This window comes from Sciurus vulgaris, assembly GCF_902686455.1.
Source record: "Sciurus vulgaris genome assembly, chromosome: 14".
In the NCBI taxonomy this organism is placed as follows: domain Eukaryota; kingdom Metazoa; phylum Chordata; class Mammalia; order Rodentia; family Sciuridae; genus Sciurus; species Sciurus vulgaris.
Genome location: NC_136475.1, coordinates 62648673 through 62675343, shown reverse-complemented (window position 1 = coordinate 62675343; position 26671 = coordinate 62648673). Strand labels below are relative to the sequence as shown.

General features: G+C 33.8%; 1 protein-coding gene across 1 annotated transcript in view; it reads right to left on the bottom strand.

Annotated features, from left to right (window-relative positions):
* The window catches only part of LRPPRC (leucine rich pentatricopeptide repeat containing), a 104195-nt gene that overhangs the window by 55779 nt on the left and 21745 nt on the right, over nucleotides 1-26671 (bottom strand). The window contains exons 12-16 of the mRNA XM_079109758.1: nucleotides 21632-21750; nucleotides 19077-19170; nucleotides 16147-16213; nucleotides 1728-1755; nucleotides 7-64 (exon numbers count right to left, since the gene is read on the bottom strand). Coding sequence (XP_078965884.1) covers nucleotides 7-64; nucleotides 1728-1755; nucleotides 16147-16213; nucleotides 19077-19170; nucleotides 21632-21750 — 366 coding nt within the window. The remainder of the gene's footprint in view (nucleotides 1-6; nucleotides 65-1727; nucleotides 1756-16146; nucleotides 16214-19076; nucleotides 19171-21631; nucleotides 21751-26671) is intronic.

Here is a 26671-nt window from a genome sequence, read left to right as displayed (position 1 = left end):
CGCTACCCGTTGGTCCTGGAGGCTCCTGGCAATAACGTCCATCCTTGTACAACAATTCTGTTATCTGGTAAGACAGAAAATTCGTGCATTGCAGCAAGAGACGCAAACAAGAACAAATACAATCTGAAATTGGATTCTTGAAATAATACAACCTCTCCCCAGTAAGGTATTATTCTATATTGCAGTAATCCAACACCACCCCACCCACCAAGGAGATTGTTTTGTTTTTAAATAATAGGTTTGTCTTCTAAAAATAAAAATAAACCCATGATGAAGGAAAACTGCAATGTTTTATGAAATGTCACAAAGAAAGGTTATAAAGTGATTTGTTTATCATTTTTAAGTAATTGTTATAAATAGAGTAACTTATAGGAATTATGATTTTTCTCGCCATTTTGATTTTGGTCTTATTGAAACTGGATTAGTGTGCTCCTTTTAAATTAAGTTTTATAGAAACAATTAGTAAAATATGCCAGACCAGTAACTAAAATTTTTTAGTTGTTCAATGACATTTTCTCATTCATTTTAATGGCACTAAAACAAAAGAGGCTGAAAGTTCTAACGTGTTAGTTCTTATGGATTCTTATCAATTAATTCACATATACTAAAAGAAAGACATACTTATTTTTCAACATTAAATCTACCAACAAATTTCTAATTTATAAAATCCAAATAACATATTTTATAACAAAAATTATTATACAACCTATGGTGCTGACTTAAAACTCTGAACACAATGAAGACAAAACAGGACCATACACTAGTTGTCCAAATGACATGCGTGAAGAATTCTGAAGTATTTTATGCATATTTAACAGGTAGCTTATGTGCTATTAAAGCAATGCCTGGCATGTATTTTAAATGTTTATAGCCCAAACTGTACTTCTACTATTATTGGTTAACCTGAAAAATTAAGCAAAATTGATCATATGTCACTATAAAAACAATGCTACAGTTATTGCTAATTGAAAAGGTAGTTAATGTAGGAACAAGAACTGTACAGAAGAAAAATAATCTTCACCTGTTAACTGTTCTTTAATCAACACACACATAGAAAATAATAAATTCTACCAGAAACGTGTGCCATACATCTAATACATCACAGTAACATTTGATGCCAAATTTGGACACATTTAATAAATAAACCAATGAAAATCTCTCCAGTCAAAACAGTATTATTTCTAGATATAAATAATTCAAGTATATGTTAGAATGGACTGTAGTTTGGCAAAAATAAACAAATAAATAATTTAAAAAAATAATTGAATAAAATTTAGATTTTAAAAAATATTTAAATTGGGAATTTCAATTAATGTATCTTCTGATTTTATTAAAACTGAAAATCTTTCATGCAATTCACTGTAATTATGCTTCCTGCATAAAACCAGTTAATTTCTTAAAAAAGGTAGAAGTTGGTTTGCATACCATTCATATATAGAAACATAAACATACATATATAAAGAAAATTATTAAACCTATAAGGTCAAATGTCACTGTAATAATCAATAGTTTTCTTTTGGAAAGGTGGAAAGTCTTATAAACACTTAGGACTAAGTCAAAGACTACTTCCATAAAAAGTTTCCTGCTGTTTTAAAATTATTACTTTCAAGATTTTAAGTACACTAATTATAACGGTACATCAGAAATGTGTGAAAACATTAAAATTTTTGCTCTGAACGGCTATTTACACGTATCACCTTGTGATTTTCATTATCAGACATACTTACCTTGCTCCAAAGATCTATATTCATAGACCTGCAGAGGGCAGCAAAGGATTAAAAATAAACCCAGAAGTTTAAAAAACATTTTAAGTTAAAATGCATTGCCAATTATATTATGTAATATGAACAGACCAAAACTTTTATACAAGCAAGTAAATAAATGTTTGCAAAATCAAGTTGAATCATTAGAACAAAGTAATTTGGAAAGGATGACCCTAATCCACTTGGAACCTTCAAAATAAAAATTGTTTTGGGTAAGAATCATTAAAGAACCCCTAAATCTGGGGTGCAAGTTTAATGGAGTAGGAAATTTGCATGGTTTCAAAGTCTGCCCAGAGACACTGACTTATAATGGGAAAAATAGTTAATTACATAATGGAGAAATGGAACACCTTGAATGAGTGATGGATCAAACTAATGAGATGCTGATGGACACTGTGTGCCTTTAGATGTAATTCCTACGAAACAAAATATCACTACAGTAGTATTCCAGTTGGCGTTATACAATCTAAAGCTAATCAAGGGGAAACATAAGGAATATTCTGTAAAATATTGGCCTACATTCTCAAAAAATATATAAAAGACAAAGGTGAGAACTGTTTCAGATTAGAGAATATTAAAAAGAAATGACAACACCCATCCTTGAACTGAATTCTGTACAGAAAGGAAGGAAATGCTAAAAAAGACAATGATAAAACTAAACATGACCAGCATTAGCTAAAAATATCTCAGTAACATTAAGGTTCATGAATTTATTAACTGTTGAGGTTGTGTAAAAGAATAGCCTTGTTCTGTGGGATTACAGATATATTAAAAGGTCATGATATGTGTAATTTAAGCTCAAATAATTCAGGAAAAAAAATTTTTTTTCTGCAAACTGGTAGACAGAGGGAGGCAGTAAATAATGATAATGTGGCAAAATACTAGCAGTTGGTGAATGTGGTATAGAGAAGATCCCTGTACTATGCTTGAACATTTGAAATTATTTCAAAGAAAGCTATAAAAAACATGGCTGACACAAATTTTGCCTCCTAAATGAAAAACCATTTGTAAAATAACCTAACAAACACTGGTCTTAAATCATTTTTAAACTTTGTACACTTGGTGTCTAAAGCCTTGTTTACGTTTAATGCAAATTTTAAGATTAATTACATGTTCATGGCAATTGTATAATACAAATACACACAACAAAAACAGCAGGCCCTTTTAAACGTGAGGTTAGGTGCAGTTTGGGGTGGACCTGATTTTGGTACAGTGGGTTAACAGAACACTTATTTTTATTCTAAAAAGACATTCAGAATGAACTACTGATACACAACAACTTAGATTTCAGAGGCATTATGCTGAGTGAAAAGTCAAAAGACATTCTAGAAACCCACTTAGGAGAACAAATTAGTAGTTATAACAGGTCAAGAATCGGGGAGGATGGGTATGATTATTAAGGGGCAGCAGTAGAGGGATATGTGTGGTGATGGAATAATTCTGTATTTTACAGTGATGCTTACATAAAAAATACATGTGAAAAAATACCAGAACTATAAACACAAGTTGTATCAATATCAAATTCCTAGTTATATGGGATGTAAACACTGGGGGGGGGGGGGGTAATATAGGCAATCTATGTCCGATCTTTGCAGTTTCCTGTAATCTATATTGCAAAATACAAAATTATTTATTAAATAAACAGCTTTAAAGTTCCTCTGGAATCTGTTTCCTTTTGTACATCTCTTCTACTGAAAAATATTAGAAAAAAATTTGAAAAAGAAAATCTAGAAGTAAAAAAAAAAACTTATTAAGTCAAAAATAGCAGTAGAGTTTAGTGTAGTGTTTATTTTGATTTGGGGAACAAAATCTTTGAGAAATCAGTTAAGAGAAGGAATTATAAATTGACCTAAAGATCATATTTCTAGGTTGTACTGGAAAATAATCTCTCAACTTACAAAAGAATATTCATCTAAGCCACCTACCAATTACAAAGTAGGATCCTCTGACTACTTATCATTTCTATACCAAAAAAGAATTTTAAAAAATTTTTTGCCAAACAGGTGGGGGAAAAAAGTGAGGCTTCAAGATAATGTGAAGATAAAATATTGTAAAGTCTACAAACAGCTTTAATTCCTAAGAATCACCCAGGCCTTGTGCTACAGACTGAGCCCTTGTGCATGTCAGGTAAGCACTGTCCCACTGCACTGCATCCCCAGCCCAAAGAATCTTAACCTACAGATGCTTACTACATTTAATGAATAGGGGGAAAATCAGAATTTGGTAGCGAGTGAGAGCCTAATGCCCCCGAAGGGCACAGTTCTAGTGGCAAGACTTCCAAGACTTTACCTTTGCTGTATCCTGAGCCCCTTTGGGAATCTGATGAATTCCTCTTCTCACAAACAGTTAATTTTGTCAGGAGTGATGATAATATGTAGTTACATTGTTTCATTTAAAATAAATTCTGAGATATATGCTAGATCTAAGGGTGGAATGACGAGTTCTAAAAATTACTTTTAAAAGTCCAAGAGAAAAAGGGGGGGAAGGAGGAAATAAACAGATGAAAGAAGATTACCAAAATCATAACTATTAAAGTTGAGTGATAGGTACAGAGATCTACTTTAGTGAATGTTTGAAAACTCCCTTAAAAAAAAAAAAAAAAAAAAAAAAAAAAGGCATATGCTGTATCTAGTCTAAATTTGCACTTCTATTCCAACTCTCAGCATTCATAAGCTGGCATTCCTTTTCCAAGAAAAGCTACTTTAATCACATCTTTCATCAAAATACCAACTTATTATCCAATTTTTAAAAGATACTAAAATAGTCTCAAACCTGGGATGAAGTGCTCACAGAAAGCACAAACTTTGAAAATTGTTCACATATGCAAAACAATTGAAAACGACTAAAAAGCACAACTTTAAATATGCAGCTTCATGGTGAATAACATTTGAAACAAAGAATCAAAACATACAGAATCATTCAAAATCAAGCTTTTGTAAAGAATAATCAATCTACCTAAGAATAGTTTATGACTTCCCCAATTTAATGCAATCTCACTTTTGGGTCCAAGATCCATTGAAACTACTCGTGCTAATCTCAATTCAAATTTCAATACTTTTTGGTCTTCCTTGAGCATGGAGACTTGTGTTGCTGACCACTATCTGCTGGTGCTCCTCTTACCCGGTAGTAATAATACTCAATGTCCTTTAGGAATTGTCCTTTCTTATCTCCTCAGAAGCAAGCCTCTACAGCAGATTCTACATGCATTACATTTTTCATTTTTAAGACAAACCTGCACTAGGCATTTAAACTCCTGTTTAAAAGATGAAACAGACTTAGGTTGAGAAAAATATTCTCACCTGGAAGTTCCATAGGCACCTCAATCAATCCCAAAAATAGTTACTTATCAGAACACTGCCTGTTCCCCATCTACCCATACTTGTGCCTTTTTCCTCTTCTGAATATATGTCAATCTTTTCTTCATCATGTAAACCTTTTAATGGCTTAAAGCCATGACTCAGGCTCCAAACCTTTTAATTTAGGAGACTTTTCTGAGGAATCCTAAAGCTACCATTCTAATTTTACTTCTTATCATTATTTCATGGCTTCCTGATTGAGAACAGATGCACTATTCTCTCAGTCTTAATGTCTCTGCCTGAAATGTCCTTCCTGTCCACTGCACAAATTCTTATCTTTCAGTACTCATCTGAGCAACTTCTCAGTACATCTTGCCCTGACCCATCCATTTCCCAACCTCCACAGAAAGAAATAGTACCTTCTTCTCTAAAATAGTCACCAAGACTAGTTTGTAGTTGCTTTCTGGTCTCCAACTGTGAACAATCTGGGGCAGAGTGCCAGTGATTAGCATTTAGTGCATACTGCTACTTAACTCTATTTGTCCTTGATTTACCTATTATCCAGCACTGGTAGTCCATGGCCCACTCTTCTAAAAGGTAATATTTTCTTAGCATATACCACCTCTTTGAGAATTCTTCTAAGTACTTTAATTTTTAAATTTATTTACTGCTCACAATATCTCTGCTTTAAGGACAATTACCAGAATCACTATAAAGATTAAGAAACTGAGGTACAAAGTACTTAGTTTTAAAATATATCCAGGGGTTTTCTGAATTAACTGGGGATGCCAGACTGACAATTTGGATCTAAATTTCTCCTACCCTATACCCTACTTAGATAAAAAAGAGGTTTTTTTTTTTTTTTTTCTTTCCATGACACATAAAATAAATGGGAGGTACAGATAACTGGAAATAAATATTACACATTAAAAGTAGTAAACAATTTAGCAGTAAAGAGAATGTCAATTCCCAAGACATCAGTAAGGAGATCTGGGTCCAAACCAATTTATACAACAGAATCTTCAAAAGGGCCAGATTCTGTATTCCTAAGGCAAAGGGAAAGAACCAAAACAAGCAGATCCCTAGGTCAACTCCCTCTAATCCACATTGGGATACTACTCCTCTCTGACCACAGCAGAAATCTAAGGATTCTTCTTCAGAGCATAAAATAAAGTCCCCAGAAAATTGAAAATTAAGAAACAATATGCACTAAAAGCTAATCCTTGACTCTTCCTCATACAGCATCCTGAAGACATTTCATTACAATGCCCAATCCTAAAAGGAAAGATGATACTAACGCTAACAATCTCAACAGTCACTCAGCTAATCCTAGAGTGACACTCAAAGTCGACAAGCCCCACCAACACACTCAGAGCTTCCGATCACTTTTTACATTTCCTATTCAAATATACTCAGACATTTGGGGGAAAAAAGAAAAAAAAAATACAAATAAGAACTTGGAGGACACAGAAAATAAGCATGGTGAGAAAAGGCATCCAAAAAACTATTCCTAATATCCTGTGAGAGATAAAAACTTGTTATCTATGAAATAGTAAGATGTTATTTTAGGAAAAGACCATTTAGAGACTTCAAGAGATTTCAGAAATAAAAAATTTGAGAGCAAAAATGAAAAGCTCAATGGAAGATGTAAAAGAAATATCACAGAAAGTTGAAACAAAAACCAAACCAAACAAAGCCCAACTACACCAAACCAAAATCAAAACCAATACAAAAAGGAGAAAGGAAAAAAGGCGAGAAAAAGTACCAGTCCAAGAGTTCCAGAAAGAGAGAAGATTTTAAAAAGCAAATAAATAAAAACAACTCAGAACTGGAGAATACAAATGTCTGGATTAAAAGGACCCTCGGGGTATCCAGCACAACAAACAAATAAGCACAAAATACATAAGGTCACTCTATAGTGAAATATCAGAATATGAATGGTAGAGAAAAAGGTCTTCCTAGATTCCGGAAGATTCTAGAGAATTCCAGAGGTGCCTCTAGAAATTTCTAGTATATTAATTACAAAGTGAAAAGTCCTCAAATTTCCAGAGATAAAAATAAAAACAGACATAAATTGCTTAATTGTCAAATGTCAAAATAGTAGTACTAAAGGGAAGATTCTACAAACTTCCAGAGGAAATTCTACAAAAATAAGTCTCATATAAAGGGTTAGGAATCAGAATGACTTAAGCCTTTCAAGAACACTGTAAAGAAAGAAGACAGTGGATCAATGCCTTCAAAATACTAAAGGCAAATTATCAACCATGTCTGAGGCTACAATTCAGACATTACAGATCTCAAAAAAGTCTAAGATCCAGAAAGCAAAGATTCAACCTGCACTAAAAGAACAAAGAGAATCAGTCTCCTGGATCAAAGTGAAGGGAGCACCCAGGTCAAAGGATAACTAAAAATAGACTGTGGGTCACTGCCACCTGGGTATCTGTCACTGCATCTTCCTTTTAACCTAAGATAACCACACTTCTTTTTCAATTGTTTTGACAATGTACTGCTGAAATATTTCCTTTCCCCTTCTTGCTCTGTTGTGTAGACCAGCTAAAGATCTACTGTTCTATTCTACCTGCTACTAAAAGTCCAAAAAAGGCTACAGTGAGCTTAGATGTAGCACACACTTGAGGAACAGATATTTCTGCCAGAAGTCTAGGATGGCCACATACTTCCCAGACACAAGGAACCCCGTGCTTCTCAGGACTCACCGATGATCTTCCCTACTGTCTTCCCTGAGGAGCTTTTGTAAACTTTTAGAAATACTGAAGCCAGACCCTAATCCAGAGGTTCTGTTCAAATTACATTCTGGAAGATGTACTCTAATAATAGCAGTGTTACTTTTTCCATATTGCCAGGTTTCTGTTTACTTTTTGGTCTCTCACAATTGATCATACGTTATTTAGGGACATATAATCGTGGCAAAATTATGCTGAAAAGCAAGGAAATGATTCCACCCAAGTCAGAGCAGCAGGTATTACCAGGGAAGGCTTCATGGGATCGAGGAGTGGCACACGGAGGCTTTTCAGGTACCACTGACATTCTATTTCCTAATTTCAGTGGTGGGTAACAGGCATTTGCTTTCTTTTTCTAAGGTACATTTAAGTTTTACCTACTCCTCCAAATGTACAACACAGTTCACAATAAAAAAGTAAAAAAAGTAAGCTTTCCAAGTTCTTACAACTAATAGAACAGTAGAGATGTCCTGAACTCAGGTAATTTGACTATGAACCTTGGCATTTGTTCTTTGATATTAACAAATTAGATTTTGCTTTCCCCTCTGCCCACAACCTTAAGAAGTTTATGAAGAAGCAGGAGGTGAGAAAAGATATTATTTTCTGTACACCTAATTTAATTTACCCCTTTCTTCATGTCTGAAGAAAAGTCTGAAGTAAAATGTTAACAGCATTTTTGTTCTGAGCCAATTTCAGCTTTTCAGTGAGTCTTTTCTAGTGGAATAATGGGATGTGAAAGAAAACCATGAAGAAACATCAACATTCTAGCCCTACTATGAACTCTGGAGTCTAAAACGTGGGGAAATCTGATAGTACTTTCTGACTTTCACATGACAATGCTAACACCCCCCAAAAGTTCATAAATAAGAATATTTGCAAATAACCTTTTAAAACAAAATTTATTTGTCCTAATTAGTTATACATGACAGTAGAATATGTTTATGCATTTTGATAAATCATATATAAATGGAATATAATTTCTCATTTTTCTGATTGTACATACTGTAAGATCACATCAGTCAGGCAGTCATATATGTACATAATAATGTCTGTTTCACTCTACTATCCTTCCTACCCCCAATCCCCTTCCCTTCCCTTCACTCCCCTCTACCTAATCTAGAGTAACTATTCTTCCCTCGCACCCTGCTTCCTTATTCTGAATTAGCATCCACCTATCAGAGAAAACATTTGCCCTTTGTTTTTTTGGGTTTGGCTTTGCAAATAACCTTTTAACAACTTTCTAAAACTACTTTAGAGACACAGATAGGAACTAGTAACAAAAACATACTCTTCACAGCATTGACGAAACATCATACACACTTAAGATATTTTGCTTTCCACTGTACATACAGAAAACAGAGACTAGGGCTATGGGTTTAGCTTGGTGATAGAGCACTTGCCTAGCAAGCATGAGGTCCTGGGTTCAACTCCCAGCACCACTGAAAAGAAAAAAAGAAAAGAAAAAGAAAACAGAGACACTGAAATGTTAACTTACCATAAGGCATAGAGAACACAAATAAAATCAAGATTCCTGTCCTAAAACAATTTCTATCTAACAGCTTAGGAGGGTGACCAGCTTTAACCTAACACATGCTCTCTTCAATTTGCCTTGTGTGCATGCTCCCATTCCTCCTAATATTTCCCCCAAATGTCCTTCTTTTTGTATAACATTTCTGCATTAGCTCTGACAATTCATACAAATTCATACATATTTGATTTCAATTTTCTATTAAACCTTGTCTTTAAAAAAATACATTTTATTTCATATTAAATTTAAAGCAGAGCAAAAATTTTCTCCTTTCCAATGTAAAACAAGGGGCTGGGTTGTGGCTCAGTGGTAGACACCTAGCACATGTGAGGCACCAGGTTCGGTCCTCAGCACCACATAAAAATAAATAAGATAAAGGTATTGTGTTCAATGTAGAACAAATTGTATCAAGAATACGATGTTAGGAAATAAACACTGTATGCCAGTGACTATCTAGCAAGGAGTTTGGCTTATGAAGTAAGAGAAGGAAGAAAAAACAGCTCTAGACTTTCTGTTGACTGAGAGGAATAACAGTATAATACAAATGTCAATAATCAGTGATTCTGGCTGGGTCCCATAGCACACATCTGTAATCTTAGCAACTCAGGAAGCTAAGACAGGAGGATCACAAGTTCTGGGCCAGCCTCAGGAATGTAGTGAGACCCTGTCTCAAAAAATAAAAAGGGCTAGGAAGAGAGCTTGGTGGTATAGTGTGCAGGGTTCAATTCACAGTACTCACACACACAAAAAAAAGAATGACTTTGGAACCCTTTGTTATTTCTTTTGCTTAACTCTCTACAATGACTAAGCTATAAACAAAGCAAACATAGAATTCCATCTCTCAATTCTGGTGAGATCAGGATATCATCTTTGGGAGCCTCAGTGATTGAAAAGAGGACCTTAAAATCCGACAGTATTCTGTGTGCATATATGATTAAACAACTAATGTGATTCTATATCATGTACAACTGTTGTACTCAATTTATGTATGATATGTCAAAATGCATTCTACTGTCATAGATAACTAATTAGATGAAATAAAAATATAGTGAATACAAAAAATATCTGGCAATAAACTTGAGGACTTTAGTGGAGCTAAAATCTGATCCTACAAGTTTTAGAATCAGAAACCTGATTTTCATTCAACATATGGAAGGCAGCAGCACTTGGTACTGTCCCCCACTTACCAAGCTCACGCTGTTGCCATTGGGTCAGAAAATTTCTATCACACAACTCTTTTTCTATGCACGAAAGACTTATACCTCCAGGTTAATTCTAAAACAGTCTCTTTTAGATATGTTGTCTTCCCAGCTGAGTTTTAAACTAGCTTCAGAGTCAATTTGCCTCTTAGAAGAGACACAATACTTAAGGTGGTAGTGTTTTCCATAATATATACAGTGCATACTTTTCATCTGAACTTTGTTCAACTAGAGATATTGTTAGGAAGGAAAAGAAAGTCACGTTTATTTTTAAATTTCAAGTTCCAGCATTTGACATGAGAATTCACTAACTTATCAGTTAGATCTAAATGCCCTTTAAAATACCCTTATAGGGGCTGGGGAGATAGCTCAGTCAGTAGAGTGCTTGCCTTGTAAGCATAAGGCCCTGGGTTCGATCCCCAGTGCCCCCCCCCCAAAAAAAAATACCCTTATATATAGCCTTACTAGGAAAAAAAAAAGGTTTAAAAGTAAACATTCCCTAGTATTCTTGAATAATCTCACTCTAACTAAGCAGTATCAAAATTTAAATCATTTTTGACTGACAACTTTGCCGATATATGCTAAGATAATTTCTAAAATGGAAGACTCCAGAAAGGTATCACACTTGACTGAGCTTTAAAAACCATTTCCTGAGCTCATCAATACACAGAAGTAACAGCTTTCCACTTAAACACTACTCCCAAAAGATATAAAGAAAACAATGTTTTCATAAATATTATGGGATAGCCTAAAAAATAAACCTGAAGCAAAACAAGTTGCAGACCATACATATGTTAGATACTACTGTCCACTTTGCATTGAACTACTTGCCGTGTTTTATTAAAAGGCAGATAACTACTCAAATCGTTGCATTCCAACAATGAAATGTATATTCAAATTTCCCTTACTCTTAACTAACGTGACTAAGCTACCTAATTATAATGTTCTATAACTTCTTAGACTTTTGATTAACTTATTTTTGGCAAGGAGTAACATTTGGTGAATCTCCTATGTGCTCAAGAGTCCAGAAGTTACAGGTAACTTAGGCAACATGGACCCTATCAGCAATGATGCAGTTGACCTGGGATTCACTGCCAATCTGTACTCAGTTTTTTCCTAGTCACTCACTCAGCCAATTCTAAAGTTGCTAGAGTACAATGGTATCCAGACAAACTCGATAGGTGACTATAACAATGACTGTACTGAATGCACTGATGAAGGGATTTTTTAAATATATAACATTTGATTTGACATCAAATCAAAGAATGGCTTGGCTACATTAATTCTGAGATAAAGGATTCTAATTACATCAATCATGTGTTGAATTTTTTGTGGTTCTTGGATTGGGAGGGAAAGAAAGAAATCACCTCATGTCATAAATGCTTCCAATTATGTATATATTTTTATGAATAATGCCAAGTTACTGCAACCTAAAATTTTACCATAAGAAAAACTGATTAACAAAATAAAGTTTTAGAGCCTACATATTTATTTCTAGAAGGGATTAATTAAACTTATTTTTACTAAGACTATGGCAAGAACAAAGAGGGATTTGCAAATGCTCAAACACTGGAGGCTCCTGGGCAGTAAGTGGGTCTGTTGTGAAACATATTTAAAATTTTTATTAATATGTGGCTATTTGCCAGGAATCAAGTAAGCATTTTAGATGCTAATAAATAGGAAAATGAACAAAGAGGATTTAAATGAGAATAGAAGCAAGAACACCTAGCCTGGTTGGGTTTACAAATAAAGCAATCTATTTTCCAATATTTTCAACATATCTATTCAAATAAAAATAATCTCACAGAAAAGATAAATTCAGTAATGGAGTATATAATTCAATCACTTTAGAACACCAAGATTCTCACAGCTTCCAGTCAGCTCCTTCCCTCCAACTATAATGCTATTAAAACTCTTTTCTTGAAGATGCTTTTTTCAAAATCCTGAACTGAACACCCTCTTTCTTTAGGCCTCTCCTACATCTCTGTAGTTTACAACAACAATAACTACAATTTCCTTTCATAAAACTTCTGTAATTAAAATTTCCTTTTTTCACTGGCCCCTTCCAGCAATTTGGGATTTTATCTTCACTTTCCCACTCAACTCTCTACAAGATTAAAAACAAACAAACAAAAAACTTCAAAATCACTTATTTCACCCATGACAGAGGATAAACATCCCTAATATACAATATCTTACAAACTGATAAAAAAGCATACAACCTAGTAGAAAACACACAAAGGATTTATATAGTACTTCTTAGATGGAAGAGGAAATCCAAATGGCCAGTAAGCAGATGAACATATGTTCCAACACTGCTTAATAGGTAAGAAGATGCACAGTATCTTATACAATATTTCTCATACATCAGTTAGGTCAAAATCAAAAGCACTGTAATATTCAGTACCTACTAGGATGCAGAGAAATGGGTAATCTCATATTTGGCAGAGAAACTGCTGACAGAATCTAATACAACTTCTTTTGCAAAGTAATATGGCAGTAGCTATTAAAATAAGACTATACATACCCTTTGAAATAGAAACTCAATTTTTCTCTCTCCTTTTTTTTTTTTTTTTTTTGGCATCGGGGATTTATCCCAGAATATTTTACCACTGAGTTACATCCCCAGGTCTTTTTAGTTTTTAATTGGAACAGGGTCTCACTAAGTTGCTGAGGCTGGTTTCAAACTTGCAATCCTCCTGCTTCAGTCTGCCAAGTTGCTGGGATTATAGTCATACACATTGTATCTGGTTAAAGTTTCTTTTTAAAATTCTAGTCATTAAGGGGGAAAAATATGTGTATAGAAACATACACAAACAGATGGGTGTACATAGTCTCTACTGCAGCACTTGGTTTCTTTGGTAATGGCAAAAATTGAAAACAATCTGAGTTCATCAATAGGGAAACGACTAAAAAACACCAGTACCTTACTGAGGTATACTACAAAATCTTCTGCAGGTATTAAATGAAGAATGAAGAGTAGTATATAAAATGTAATACTACTTTTGTTTTTATAAAAAATACAAAATCTATTTTCTACAGAGTCTGTTTACAGAAACAAACATGGAAGAATACTTTTCTTTTTTTAACTTTGGTTTCTACAACTCAGGTTTTTATATGGGTAAGGGAGTACTTTAACCCTGTTAAATTATAGTCATAATTTTATAGTATGCACCTTCTTTGGGATAAGCTGAGTCTTGGCTTTCAACAAATTCTCAAAAGAATCCATGACTCAGAGGATTTAAGAATCACTATTCCACACTGTTCCCTCAATGCTTTCAACCATCCCCTTACTGATGACACCCAGATCCAACTTTTATCTCTACCAAGTAGCATCATATGGAAAATATATGGTTATTCCAAAACTGATATAGCCAAAAATAATCTACACCTCTTTCTCCATGTTGGTTAATATTCTCCTTACCACCAACCTCTAATATCCACTAAGTCTTCATGCCCTGTAAACTCAACTTCAAGTTTCTTATACATCCCTTTGTTATTTCTACTGCAAAAGTCCTCATTGAGCTCTAACATCCGTGCAGAAATTACTTACCATTATAACCTCAAGACTGCTCTCCTTAGAAAGATCTATTTGTAGGACGGGACTTTGGCTGGCATATGTGAACTTAGATTCCAGGAGAGTTCCCACCATTCCCTAAGTGGTAAGAGTGGCTACTATGCCTGACTTGTTTAGGCTCAATGCCTGCTTTCCTTCCAGAAGTCTAGAATTTTGGTATGTGCTAAGTGGAGGTACCTATTGTGACTGACCCAATAAAAACCTTGGTTTCTTGGGCTCAGGTAAGCTTCCCTGATAGACATATCATATACGTTAAAAAAACTTATTACTGGAGGAATTAAGTATGTCCTATATGACTCCACTGGGAGAGGACTCTGGGAAGTTTGTATGTGGTTTCTTTTAGTCTTCGCCTCATGTGTCTATTCCCTTTGTTGATTTTGCTTTGTATCCTATAATAAATCTCAGAAATGAGTATGACTACAGGTTGAGTACTCAGTGGTTTTGCTCCACCACACACTACCATCATGATGTGCTGCTTTTGCCACATGCACAAAGCCATGGGGCCAATTAATTATGGACTGCAAGCTGTACAACCAAAGCCAAAATAAACCTTTCTCTTTTTGAGTTAATTATCTCAGCTATTTTGATACAGGGATAAAAAAAAAATTGCAACACCAAAATGATCCAACTTAGATGACTGCATCAATATTAGACACCTGATATTATATTCCCTGAGGTGATACAATGAGAAGTACCCATAACCTATGCATTCTTGCTAAAAATTAATATGAGTCTCATCATGAGAAGGAAAAAAATCAAAACAAATACAAAATGTGAGAGAGGCTAGCTAGCCTGGACTCTTCAAAAAATAGGTTACTGTCACAAAAAAACAAAAGGAGCAAGGGATTTTTCTGGATTTAGAGAACAAAAAGAAACTGCAATCAAATAAAATGCATGAATGTAACTGAATCCTCAGTCAAAAAATAAAACAGCTACACAGCAATTTTTAAAATCGGAAAAATCTAATCACGGACACTGTGTATATCAGATGATGATAAAGCAAAGTTAACATTTTAGGATACTGATATTATTGTATACATAATGCCTTATTCTTAAGGGATGTATGCTGAAAGTTCCATTATCATTGTACAACATCAAGAGGTTCAGCAAAAAGGAAAAAGTGTGTGCGTGTGTGTGTAGAAAGACAAATATTTGAGAGAAAGCCAGAAAATATGGCATAAGGTTAGTAATTTGTGAATCTAGATAAAAAGCATGTGCGTGACGAGTTTAATGTTCTTTCAACTTTTCTTTGTTTGACTATTTTCTAAACAACAAGACTAGAAGGTGCTGTAGTTTGGATATGGTTTGTTTTTAGCCCCCAAGGACTCATGTATGGGAAGCTTGGTCCATAGTGTGGCAATGTTAAAAGGTGAAGTTAATGAGGGTCCTCACATGCCCTCTGAAGGGATTATAGTTCTCATGGGCCTTCAGATTTCTTGTCAGAACAAGTTGTTAAATGAGTGAGGCCAATAGCAGAATTGCTCTGTCTCCCTTGTTAAGTGCCCTCCCTCTTACACTCACTCCCATCATATAATCTTCCATGGTATGAGCCTCAGGAGGAGCCTCACCAAAGAGCTGAACTGAATCCAGCATTATTATGCCTTTGAATCTCCAGACCTATAAGCTAAATAAACTTAAAAAGTTAGCCGCTTCAGGTATTTCATTGTAATAACTGAAAACAAACTAATATGGAAGGTAAAAGTCATTAACATTCTTTGAATACACAGAGAAGTATGGACTACACTGAATAAAAGTCACCTTGTAATTAAATACTCCAAGAATAAACTGAATATTCATGCAAATTTGTCTATAACTTCAGCGTGCCCTTTCCAACTAGCATTTCTGGAAACAGGAGTTTCACCAAAGCTCTTATTTCTTGAAAACATGATCTAAGAGACTGCCTAAACTTAATTCAACTACCTAGAAGAACAGAACAGATAAGGTTGTTTCAGATAACTAGTATATTCTAAGAATATCTTTCTTCATTCAATAGATCAAAAGGATAAGAGAAATAGTACATATAACATTTAAGTTGATCATCTTACCTCCTAAAGCCTAGAATAAGGCTACTTCTCAAAGAATTCAATGAGAAAGGCACTGTATTTGATTCCACTGCAAAAGAAAATGATCATCAATAAATCTCAGACCAAAAAGCAAAATAAACAAAAAACCCTGAGTTACCAACTTTGGGGTGGGGACTTGGGGGCGAGGGATATAGGTGATGCTGGGGATTGAACCCAGGGATGTTCTACCACTGAAATCCTCAGCTCCTTTTATTTATTTTATTTTTTTTTATTTTGAGATGGAGTCTTGTTAAGTCGCCAAGGTTGGCTTTGAACTTGCCATCTACCTGCCTTAGTTTCCTGAGCTGCTGGGACAATAGCTACTCCCAACTTTGTTGACAACATATTTTACCAACACCTTTTACTCTCAGTTGGGAAATTTAAAAAATAAAAATAAAATCTGAGGCTGAATGTTACTGGACACTATGGCACTATGGAATGAGACAGAAATGACTTTTGTCCTTAAAAGACAGAAGGTAAAGTTCTTTTCTAAGAGTAATGCTGAGTTCTCTTGAACCATTCACATTTCTCATTCCATTTTTTTCCCATGATTAATGACTGCATTCACACAAAACTGACAACCTAGAGTCATAATAAAATAGATCTTTACCTCTGTTATATAAATGATTTATACTGATTCACCTTTCTGAGCATTTATTTGCTATTCTACTCCCTCTGGCATTGAATAGTTGATGGCTCTGAATATCTCAATGCTGACATCATAAGCCTGATTTGCTTAGTGTAAGAATTAGTCCTTATACTAATTCTTCAGACAACTTTGCCATAACTAGCAAAAGAAATCACTATAGGTGCTCCTGAATTATTTTCCCCTGAAATTATATCATCATGTTATAAGAACTGATTTAATCATTTTACTATAAATATAATGTGACTTCTGAATGATTCAAGATGAGTGGAATGAGAGAGGAATTCAAAGTAGAGGCAAATTCTGAAGGCAATAAATACAGTTTACATGAATCTTAATATTACCTGGTTTAATTTTTTTAAAAACTCATGGGAAGAAACAGTAATTTTCAAAATTTATTTCAGCTCACTTACATGTAAATAAAAAAAATTAACCTACACCCAAGAATTGTTTTAGATCAACTATTATATCCCTTGAACAAAAAGTCTAAGTTTCCAAAGGTTTCATAGCATCTGCAAACCTAAAATCATCTTTAAAATGACCTGTATTTAGGCACTCAAGTAAATTTTAAAGTGGATACAACCACATGCCTCTCAGTAAACTTTCATTTTGCTTGATCAAATTAATTTGCCATTCTTATAGATAAAAAAGGGAAGATGTATCCTAGTCCCCCACAAACTTGATTGTTAAGAAAATACACCTATCCTGCATTATATCTGACATTCCTTGTGATGTAGTAACCAATAGTACATATCTTAGAGCAGCCTAACACAAATTAAAGGACTATTCTTCAAAGACCTATAAATCAAGAGGAAGGGAGGGTACTGACAGAAGTCAGCTCAGATATTCTTTAGTCTTACAGTCACTGGTATTTTTCTTTTTCCAATTTAATAAACAACCTTTTGAAATGTATTTTCATACTATTCAAAATAGTATTTCATAAAATATTGTCAAGTTCTTTGCCTTTAAAAGGTGGTCAGAAATATCTTGGCAAACTGGAAGGCTGCTGACTCGAAGCATCTAGTTTCCTTAGCAACAAACAAGTCTGAAAAATCAGGAGGTTGACAATAAAGTGGAAAAGATGGTATGATAAAAGGAAAAGGCAGCTCTCATGTATGCACCTTCTGAGCCAGACTTCTCCACTAATGCTTCTGTTTTCATCCTGTCAGCATAGAAAATCTATATATTATATAGAGGTGGAAGACAAAATCAATTACCCAACCTTTGACTCAAAAAACTATACCTCTAACAATCTGATATAAAGAAATAGGTTTGTACTATTTGAAGATAATTGTAGCTCTGGAAAACATGACAACGGGACATGTTGCCTTTCCCTTACAATATTAACTACTGTTAATGAATTTTTTTGTGTGTGTGTGGTTAATGAACTATTTTAAATGACAAATACACAGGTAATATGTACCTAATAAAGCTTTTAAAAAGCTTCCACCTATACAATTTGAATATACGTTAATCAGGGCTTAACTTTTCTCTTTTAAGGGAGCTAGAAATTGCTAGGTTTGTATTTGGTTTTAAATGATGCATTTTCCACAACTTCTGAAAATCTGTCTAGTAACATCATGGAAATATTTAAAAATGAAGACATCAAGATAGGTTTTATTTATTAACAAAAATAAAATATGGTATGGGGAACAATGAAGTTAAAGTCAGAAAATCTTGCTTCTGAACTACCTCAGGCAAATCATCTAACCTCACTCTGCCTTTTTCTATCATTTGAGGCAATTTAATCAACAACTGATGAGCAGTAAAGCATCCCAGCAGTTTTAAATATACAATAAACATCTGCAATGTTTTTGTTAAGAAAGTCTAGGAGATAGCTTCACATAACTTAAAGGTCATGATAGATATGAGTTTAGAAAACACTTTCAGAAATAGTGCCTCATCTGGTTTTTACAACAGCCCCCACAGGGTACATAGGTAGTACCATCTCAATTTAAGGAAAGTAAAGCAAAGAGAGGGTGAGACTTCCTCCAGGTCATATATCAGCTACAGAATTAAAAACAGGACCTGAGTCTTAAGGTTCCCCAGTCTAAACCTCCACTCTAATACCATCTCCAAGGTCATTTCTAAGCTCCTTCCAACTTTAAAAACTACTTCCAAATTACCAAGTTCAACTCACAAAATGATTTATTAGTCTGATTTTAATATAAAAGCTTCCTTGCTTGCACTGCCTGGGCTATCGGCATGCCCTCAACAGCAACTGAAATTGATACCCGTCAAATTTACTTCAATACTGCATACTTACAAAATGATAAAATGTAGTCCAAGTTCCCATTTAAGGCTTTACTTCTCAATTCAGCTTGAGAAAATGTACTACTTTCAAATAGACATTCATTTTCCTAGGGATAAAATATATATCAGCAATAATATGCCTCAGTTAACAATATTCTAATACATCAAATTTCCTACATTCTGAATATTTCTTTTTATCACCATATTCTCTAATTCTATAACTTTAAAAAATTATCTTCTAGACCAATATAGAGAATAACTGAATTTTAGCAAAAGTTCTGCAGTGAAGTTTCAACATTCTAAATTGAATGTTCATCTTAAATACAATCAGTTACAAATAGAGTCTTCTTTCTAGGAAGAGTTTACTATTGAAAACTAACATTCTCTCATTTAGAAAAAAAACAAAAATTCAATGCATAGAACTAAATGATATTTTGGGACATGTCGTGACCTAAAGATTAAACCTATTTAGCTCGGCATGGTGGTACACACTTGTAATCCCAACAACGGGAAGGCGGAGGCAGGAGCCTCATCAAGTTCAAGGCCAGCCTCAGCAACTTAGCAAGGCCCTAAACAACTTAGCAAGATCCTGTCTCAAAATTAAAAATAAAAAGGACTGGGATGTAGTTTGGCACCCATGGGATCAATACCCAGAACCAAAAGGAGAAAGAAAAAAAAAAAAAAATTTAACTCCAAGTAGTTCATCACTTCATCCAACATTATTTATTTAACAATAAATAGGAACAGAATCTAGCTCAAATATACTTATTGAATCATTTTACAGTAGCACAAGATTAAAAATCACCTGGATAATAAATAATAGGCAATGAATAAAAATAACTGATATATCCATACGAGAAACTAGTATATAAGCATAAAAAATTTGTGGAATTACATATTGGTATGGAAAGGTAAGAAATGGAAAAAAAAAAGTAGGTTGCTGGATAATATGAATAATATAATTAATTTTTGCTAAGAGACTTCTAAAGCATACTCATATGAAAGAACACATGTTAAACAAAAGGAACAGTGGATAAGTTGTGTAGTCTTATGTTAATAGCATTTTCTAATTTAATCAATGAGTATGTATTATGTAATTTTTTAAAAAGATGTAATTTTGAACATATAACTAAAGATAAAAAATAACAGCAATACAATCAGCTCTACTAAACACTTAACTTGTTTCCAACCCCAAAAAGCTTAACACTGAAATTCCAGCAATGAAGGAAAATGAGTTAAAATGAGAATTAATATAATCAGATTTAGGAGAAGTTCCAAAATCAGCTTTTTCTAAAACAGATAACAAGTGAGAAAGCAAGAGTACTAACAAGAAGACACTGGAAGCCAGGCACAGTGGTACATGCCTGTAAACCCAGCTACTTGGGAGGCTGAAGTGGAAGGATTGCTTGAGCCCAGAAGTTTCAAACCAGTCTGGGTAACATAGTAAGATCTCATCCCAAAAGAGAAAAAGAAAAACATTGGAATCTTGAATTACATTTCTTTTGTTTTCTTTTCTTTCCTTTTTCTTCTTTTTTTTTACCAGGGATTGAACTCAGGGACACTTAACTACTGAGCCACATTCCTAGTGCCTTTTAATTTTTTATTTTGTGACAGGACCTCACTAAGTAGCTGAGCACCTAACTAGGTTGCTGACACTGGCTTTGAACTTGCGATTCTCCTGACTCAGCTTCCGGAGTCACTGGGATTATAGGCATGCACCACCATGCCCAGTTTGGGTTATAGTTCTGCAAAGAAAGAAAACATTTAGGGAAATGTTTTAAAATTATTTTAACAGTGAAATACCTATAGCACAGGCTAAAAATACTCTGCTGAGAACTTAGGAAGAAGGGTAAAGACACTCAAAATAGAAACACTAACATTTAGAGGATTGAAATTATGTAGTTATTTCTAGGAAAGAAAGGAACACTATAACATTATTAGAAAAAATCAAGGTGGTATGTAAATAACTGCCTGGGTAACAGATTTTTTTGGACAAGATACTTTCTATTAAGTATTTGGTGCTCTGCCATGCTGTTCCTAATTGCACAGCGCTCTGTATTGAAAGTGGAAAATGCAATCCTTGCACTGTCCAAGTCAATTTCTTCATGTGCCCCTTTATCAATGCCTTCCCTATTCTGGTGAAGACAAGAAGTATACAGCAGGAAAACAATGCTTTGAAGTCAAACAAAGATTATTATAAGAAAAAAACAGAGACTAATAAATATACTATGGATGCATTTATGAAAATTTATATAAAAATGAAGAATGAATCAAAAAATAAATACTGCAATTGCATTTTAGAGTGGGATTAAGGAGTGAATATCGTTTTAACTTTTCCTGAAAATGGCCTATTGTCTTTCCCATAAAACAGAAAATGCTGCTTTGCCTTTTTAAGTTAAACAACTATATATACTAGCCAATATTTTTTAAAAGTTCCAAAAAATTATACACACATGACCATTTTTAGTCCTCAGTTCAATTACTTTTTTCTTCTTTTGATGACCATCAAATATTAAGGAGAAAAGATATTCTCTTCAATTACCCAATTAAAACTACCTTTGTACTCACCTGTAAAACAGCACGGGCTGACTTTATACTATCAAAGGATGGAAACACATAATTCAAATATGTCTCCTGATCAGGATTTACTCCCATTTCATGCATTCCTTTGAGGACTTCAATTATACCTGGAAGACAAAACACAGAAGTAATTAACAAAATAACAGAAGAAATTAACAAAATAACAGAAAGTTCAGTTCAATTACTTTCTGAATCATAATGCAGGAAAATTACTCGCATTTTGTTTGTCTAAAAGAAAAAGCAGAAAAGTTAGAAAACTGGGAGGTATATGATGATAAATGAAAAAAATTAAGTTTTCCTTTAATCTCTATTAATTTAGTAGTGAGTGCTAAGAAAGTATTCTTAAAAATATGACTATTAGAAAACTTAAAACCATTAAACACTGTGCCTAACATTTCTAGCATCCCAACAGAATGGACCATAAAACATCATTGCTATCATACAGCAGTGATGGATTTGCACAAAAAAACTTGACAAGAATAAATGCTGCAATGGGAAGGGCTTGGGGGAGTAGAATAAGGGGATCTATCAAACACAAAACCAGTTTCAAAAAGTGTTTTTGATTAAGCATTTAAGTAAAAAGTACTCTTAATTGTTCATATTTTATAATATAAGAATAAAAAATGAATAGAGAGCAAATGATTCTAATGAATTATTGTCTTATTGTATTTAAAACCTATTCAAAGCACTGGTATATAGCTTAGTGAAAAAATACTTTAATCACATGGTCAAGCCCCTGGGTTTGATGCCCAGCTTCACAAAAACAAAACAAAACAAGGACTAATTTACAAATCTAGTAATTATTCCTTTCCATTCCCCACTCACAAAAACATATTTTAATAATTTCTTAAAAGGTCCTTTCATATATGCCAAAGTTACAGTTTCCTTCAAATAGTACAAACTGATTTCTTTATATCAGATTCAAATAATTTTAGAAAATTACTCACAGTTTAATAAAAAGGACATATTTGTTTACCTGTTTTAAACTTACTACTTTAGCTGCACTACTCTCATATTATTAAAACCTCTCCTAAAAGTCCTTGTTTCTGACCTACAATGTCCTCTACAAATTGCATTTCTATAAAATTTTGTTATATAATAATATATTTCTATATGATTTTGTTATATATACACATATATAATATACATCGAGTATATCATATATACTCTAGTACAAATGATTAAATTCCCACTGAGTATAGAAAGATACAGGCAACTTTAACTACATTATGAAACATCTTCACATTTTTTAGATAAAATTCAGATTACGGATCAGAATATTTTAACTTTTGAAGTTTTATGCTCACATAAAAGTAGACACACAGACCAATGAAACAGAATAGAGAGCCCAGAAATAAGCTTATGCGTAAGCAGTCAACTTATTCTGACAAAGACACCAAGAATGTACAATGAAGAAAGAACTGTCTCTTTAATAAATGGTGCTGGGAAAACTGAATATCTACATATAAAAGAATGAAATTGGACCTTTACCTCATGCCATACACAAAAATCAATTAAAAATGGATGAAGGAATGTTAACAATTATTAAACATCAACAATGACCAATAATGAAAGATTAAAACCATAAAACTCTTAGAAGAAAACAATGATCTTGGCAATGATTTTTTTTTTTTATTTAACACCAAAGGTAAAACTCAGTAAGACAGCAACAAACTAAAAAGCTTCAGGATGCCAAAGAAAGCAATCAACAAAATAAAAAGACAACTACAGAATAAGAGAAAATACCTGCAAACTGCCTATTTGATGATATATCTCTCTCTCTATATATATATATATTTTTTTTCAGATCCTTTATCCATTTTTTATTTAGGTTATCTGTTTTTTTTCCATTTAGTAGTTATGAGATCTATCTATCTATTCGTATATATTGTATATCTTTAGTAGCATCTATATGTGTAATAGTAAATATATATGTCTTTATCTCTTATACTACTAAATGGCAAAAAAACAGATAACCCAATAAAAAAATGGGCAAAGGACCTGAATACAGTTTATTTCCAAAGAAGGCATAAACTGGTCAACAGGTTTATGAAAAAATGATCAACATCACTTAGTATCAGGGAAAAACAAATCTAAACCAGAATGAGATGTCACCTCCACCTATTAGAAGGACCATTACCAGGTTGGGGCATAGTTCAGTGCTGAAGTGCATCCAGCATGTGTGAGACCTTGGGTTTGATTCCCAGTACTGCAAAAACAAAAAACCAGAATGACTATTATTAAAACCATAAAAGGTAACAAATGCTAGTAAGGATGTGCAGGAAAGGGAACCTTGGTAAACCATTGGTAGGGATATAAGTTGATTTGGCCATTATGGAAAACAGAATAGAAGTTCCCCGAAACTTCAAAATAGAACTACCATATGTCCAAGCAATCTTTCTTCAGGATAAATTTACAAAGGAAATGGAAACACTATCTCATATCTCAAAGAGATATCTGCATGCCATTGTTCACTACAGCACTATTCACAGTAGCCAAGATGTGGGAACAACATTCTATTGGCAAATGAATGGAAAACATATGAATACACAATCAAAGTAACTCCACATCATATACAACCACAATAATGGGATCCTAACTAGAATAAGTTATACTTATTCTATGTATGTACAGTATGTCAAAATACACTCTACTGTCATGTATGTCTAGAAAGAACAAATAAAGACGTCAGGCATGGTGGTACACAGCCTAATCCCAGCCACTTGGAGGCTGAGGCAAAAAGATCCTAATTTAAGGACAGCCTGGAAAATTTAATAAGACCCCATCTCAAAATAAAAATTTTAAAAAGGGCTTGGGATGTAAGTCAGTGGTACGAACACTTGCCTAGCATGCACAAAGCCCTGGGTTCAATCTCCAATAGTGCAAAAAAAGAAAACTAAATGTGACATACAAAGGACAGTATGATGAGATATTATTCAGCCTTAAAAAAGAAAGAAATCCCATCATTGGCAACAACATGGATAAATCTAGACATTATGCTATGTGGAGTATGTATAGAAAGGCAAAGAAAGTCAAATATGGTCATGCAGCTTAAAGATGTTTTGATCAATGACAGATCACACATACAACATGGATCTATAAGATAAGAATGGAGCTGAAAAATTCCTACCACTGGGTGACACTCCACTTATTATATGACTATTACCTATCATATTTAGTACAGTAGCATGTTGTACAGGTTTGCAGTGTTGGAGCAAAAGGCCATACCACACAGCCTATGTATGTAGTAGGCCATATCATCAAGGTTTTTGTACATAAAACTGCACTGTGATGAAATCACCTGACACATTCCAACATTAAGTGATGTATGACTGTACTAAAAAAGCTGAACTCATAATCAGAGGTAGAGCTACCAGGGACCAGGGAATAAAGGAACAAGGGGAGATATTGGTGGAAAAGTATAAATTTTCAGTTACAAAATAAGTAAGTTCTGGAGACTTAATGTATAACCTGGTGACCAGTTAATATTATACTGTACCCTTGAAAATTTTTAAAGTTCCTTAGATAATAGATTTCCTAATGTTTGAAAACAGGTCAATAAAGCTACTGTAGATAAGATTCTTTTTCCTATATCAGACACCTCGCTCCATCAGCTATGCCTCAAATGCATTTTCTTTACTAATTCTTTAATTTTCCATGAATTTTTATTAGAGAGAAAAGTATATTCTGCTCATTTAGATAATCTGTATTGCTGGCATTTTCAAAATACATTTATTTCTAACTGAAACTAAAACAGGCTTAGGAAAGCCTGGGATCACACTGAAAGCCCAACTAAGATCAGTCACTCCCTCAGGCACCCTGACTGACCATGGTCAGATAAAAAGAAGGAAGCACTTATCAAAAAGAAGGGAAAAGCGATAGTGTGGTACAGTGGTACATGCCTGTAATCACAGCAACCTACGAGGCTGAGACAGGAGGATCACAAATTCAAGGCCAGCCTCAGCAACTTAAGAAGGCCCTGTATCAAAATCACAAATAAAAAGGGGTAGGGATGTAGCTCAATGGCAAGATGCCCAGGTTCAATCCCCAGTACAAAAAAAAGGCGGGGGCGGGAAGAGGATTGAGATGATATATCTATACAAGTAACGCAACTCACATTACTATTTAAAAAAAAAAAAAAAAAAAAAAGATATAATCTTATATTAAATTAGAGGATTCCTTGGGGAACTGAGGCAGGAGGATCATGAGTTCAAACCCAGCTTAAGCAATTTAGCAAGGCCCTAAGCAACTCAGCAAGAATATAAAATATAAAATATTTTAAAATACAAAAAAGGGCTGGAAATGTAGCACAGTGATTAAGCACCCCTGGTTCAATCCCTAGTACCAAAAAAAAAAAAAAAAAGAAAAGAAAAAGAGGATTCCAAACCTCTGTGAACTTCGAAAATTTAACCTAAGATATAATCTAATAAAAATATTTCAAGTGCCACGAGAAAGTTTATATATCTAGAGTACAGTTTCCATTCAAGAAGTTTGATACAGGGCTGGGGTTATGGCTCAATGGTAGAGTGCTTGCACCACATATAAATAAGTAAATAAAGGTCCATCAATAACTAAAAATAAAATGTCTGTTAAACAAAAAAAAAGAAGTTTGATAAGAAATAAAAAAGTTAAAACCATTTTGGGAAAGAGGGTTCACATGAACAACTAGCAATTATAACTGCCTGCTTCATGGGATTTTTACACTCTTCCCAATGCATTCATATTGTTAAGGGGTAAAGTCTTACTTTTTGAAAATAAAGTTATCTATATTCTGACACTTCATTCAACTGGCTTTACATTTTTCAGATCACCCCTCCCTTATATATTTTTTCCCCTTCATATTCTTATTTTTATGTTTTCCAACTATCCCAAAGGCTGTAGATCCCCATTCATTCTGGGCATTTCCTCTCATGTAGACAAGGGGCTGAAAAATGTCATTACTCTAAGTGGTGACTCTTTCCTTTGTGCTACAGTGAAAAATACTAGTAAGATGAGACATGCAAAAGTCATTTTAAGAATCTTTCTTAT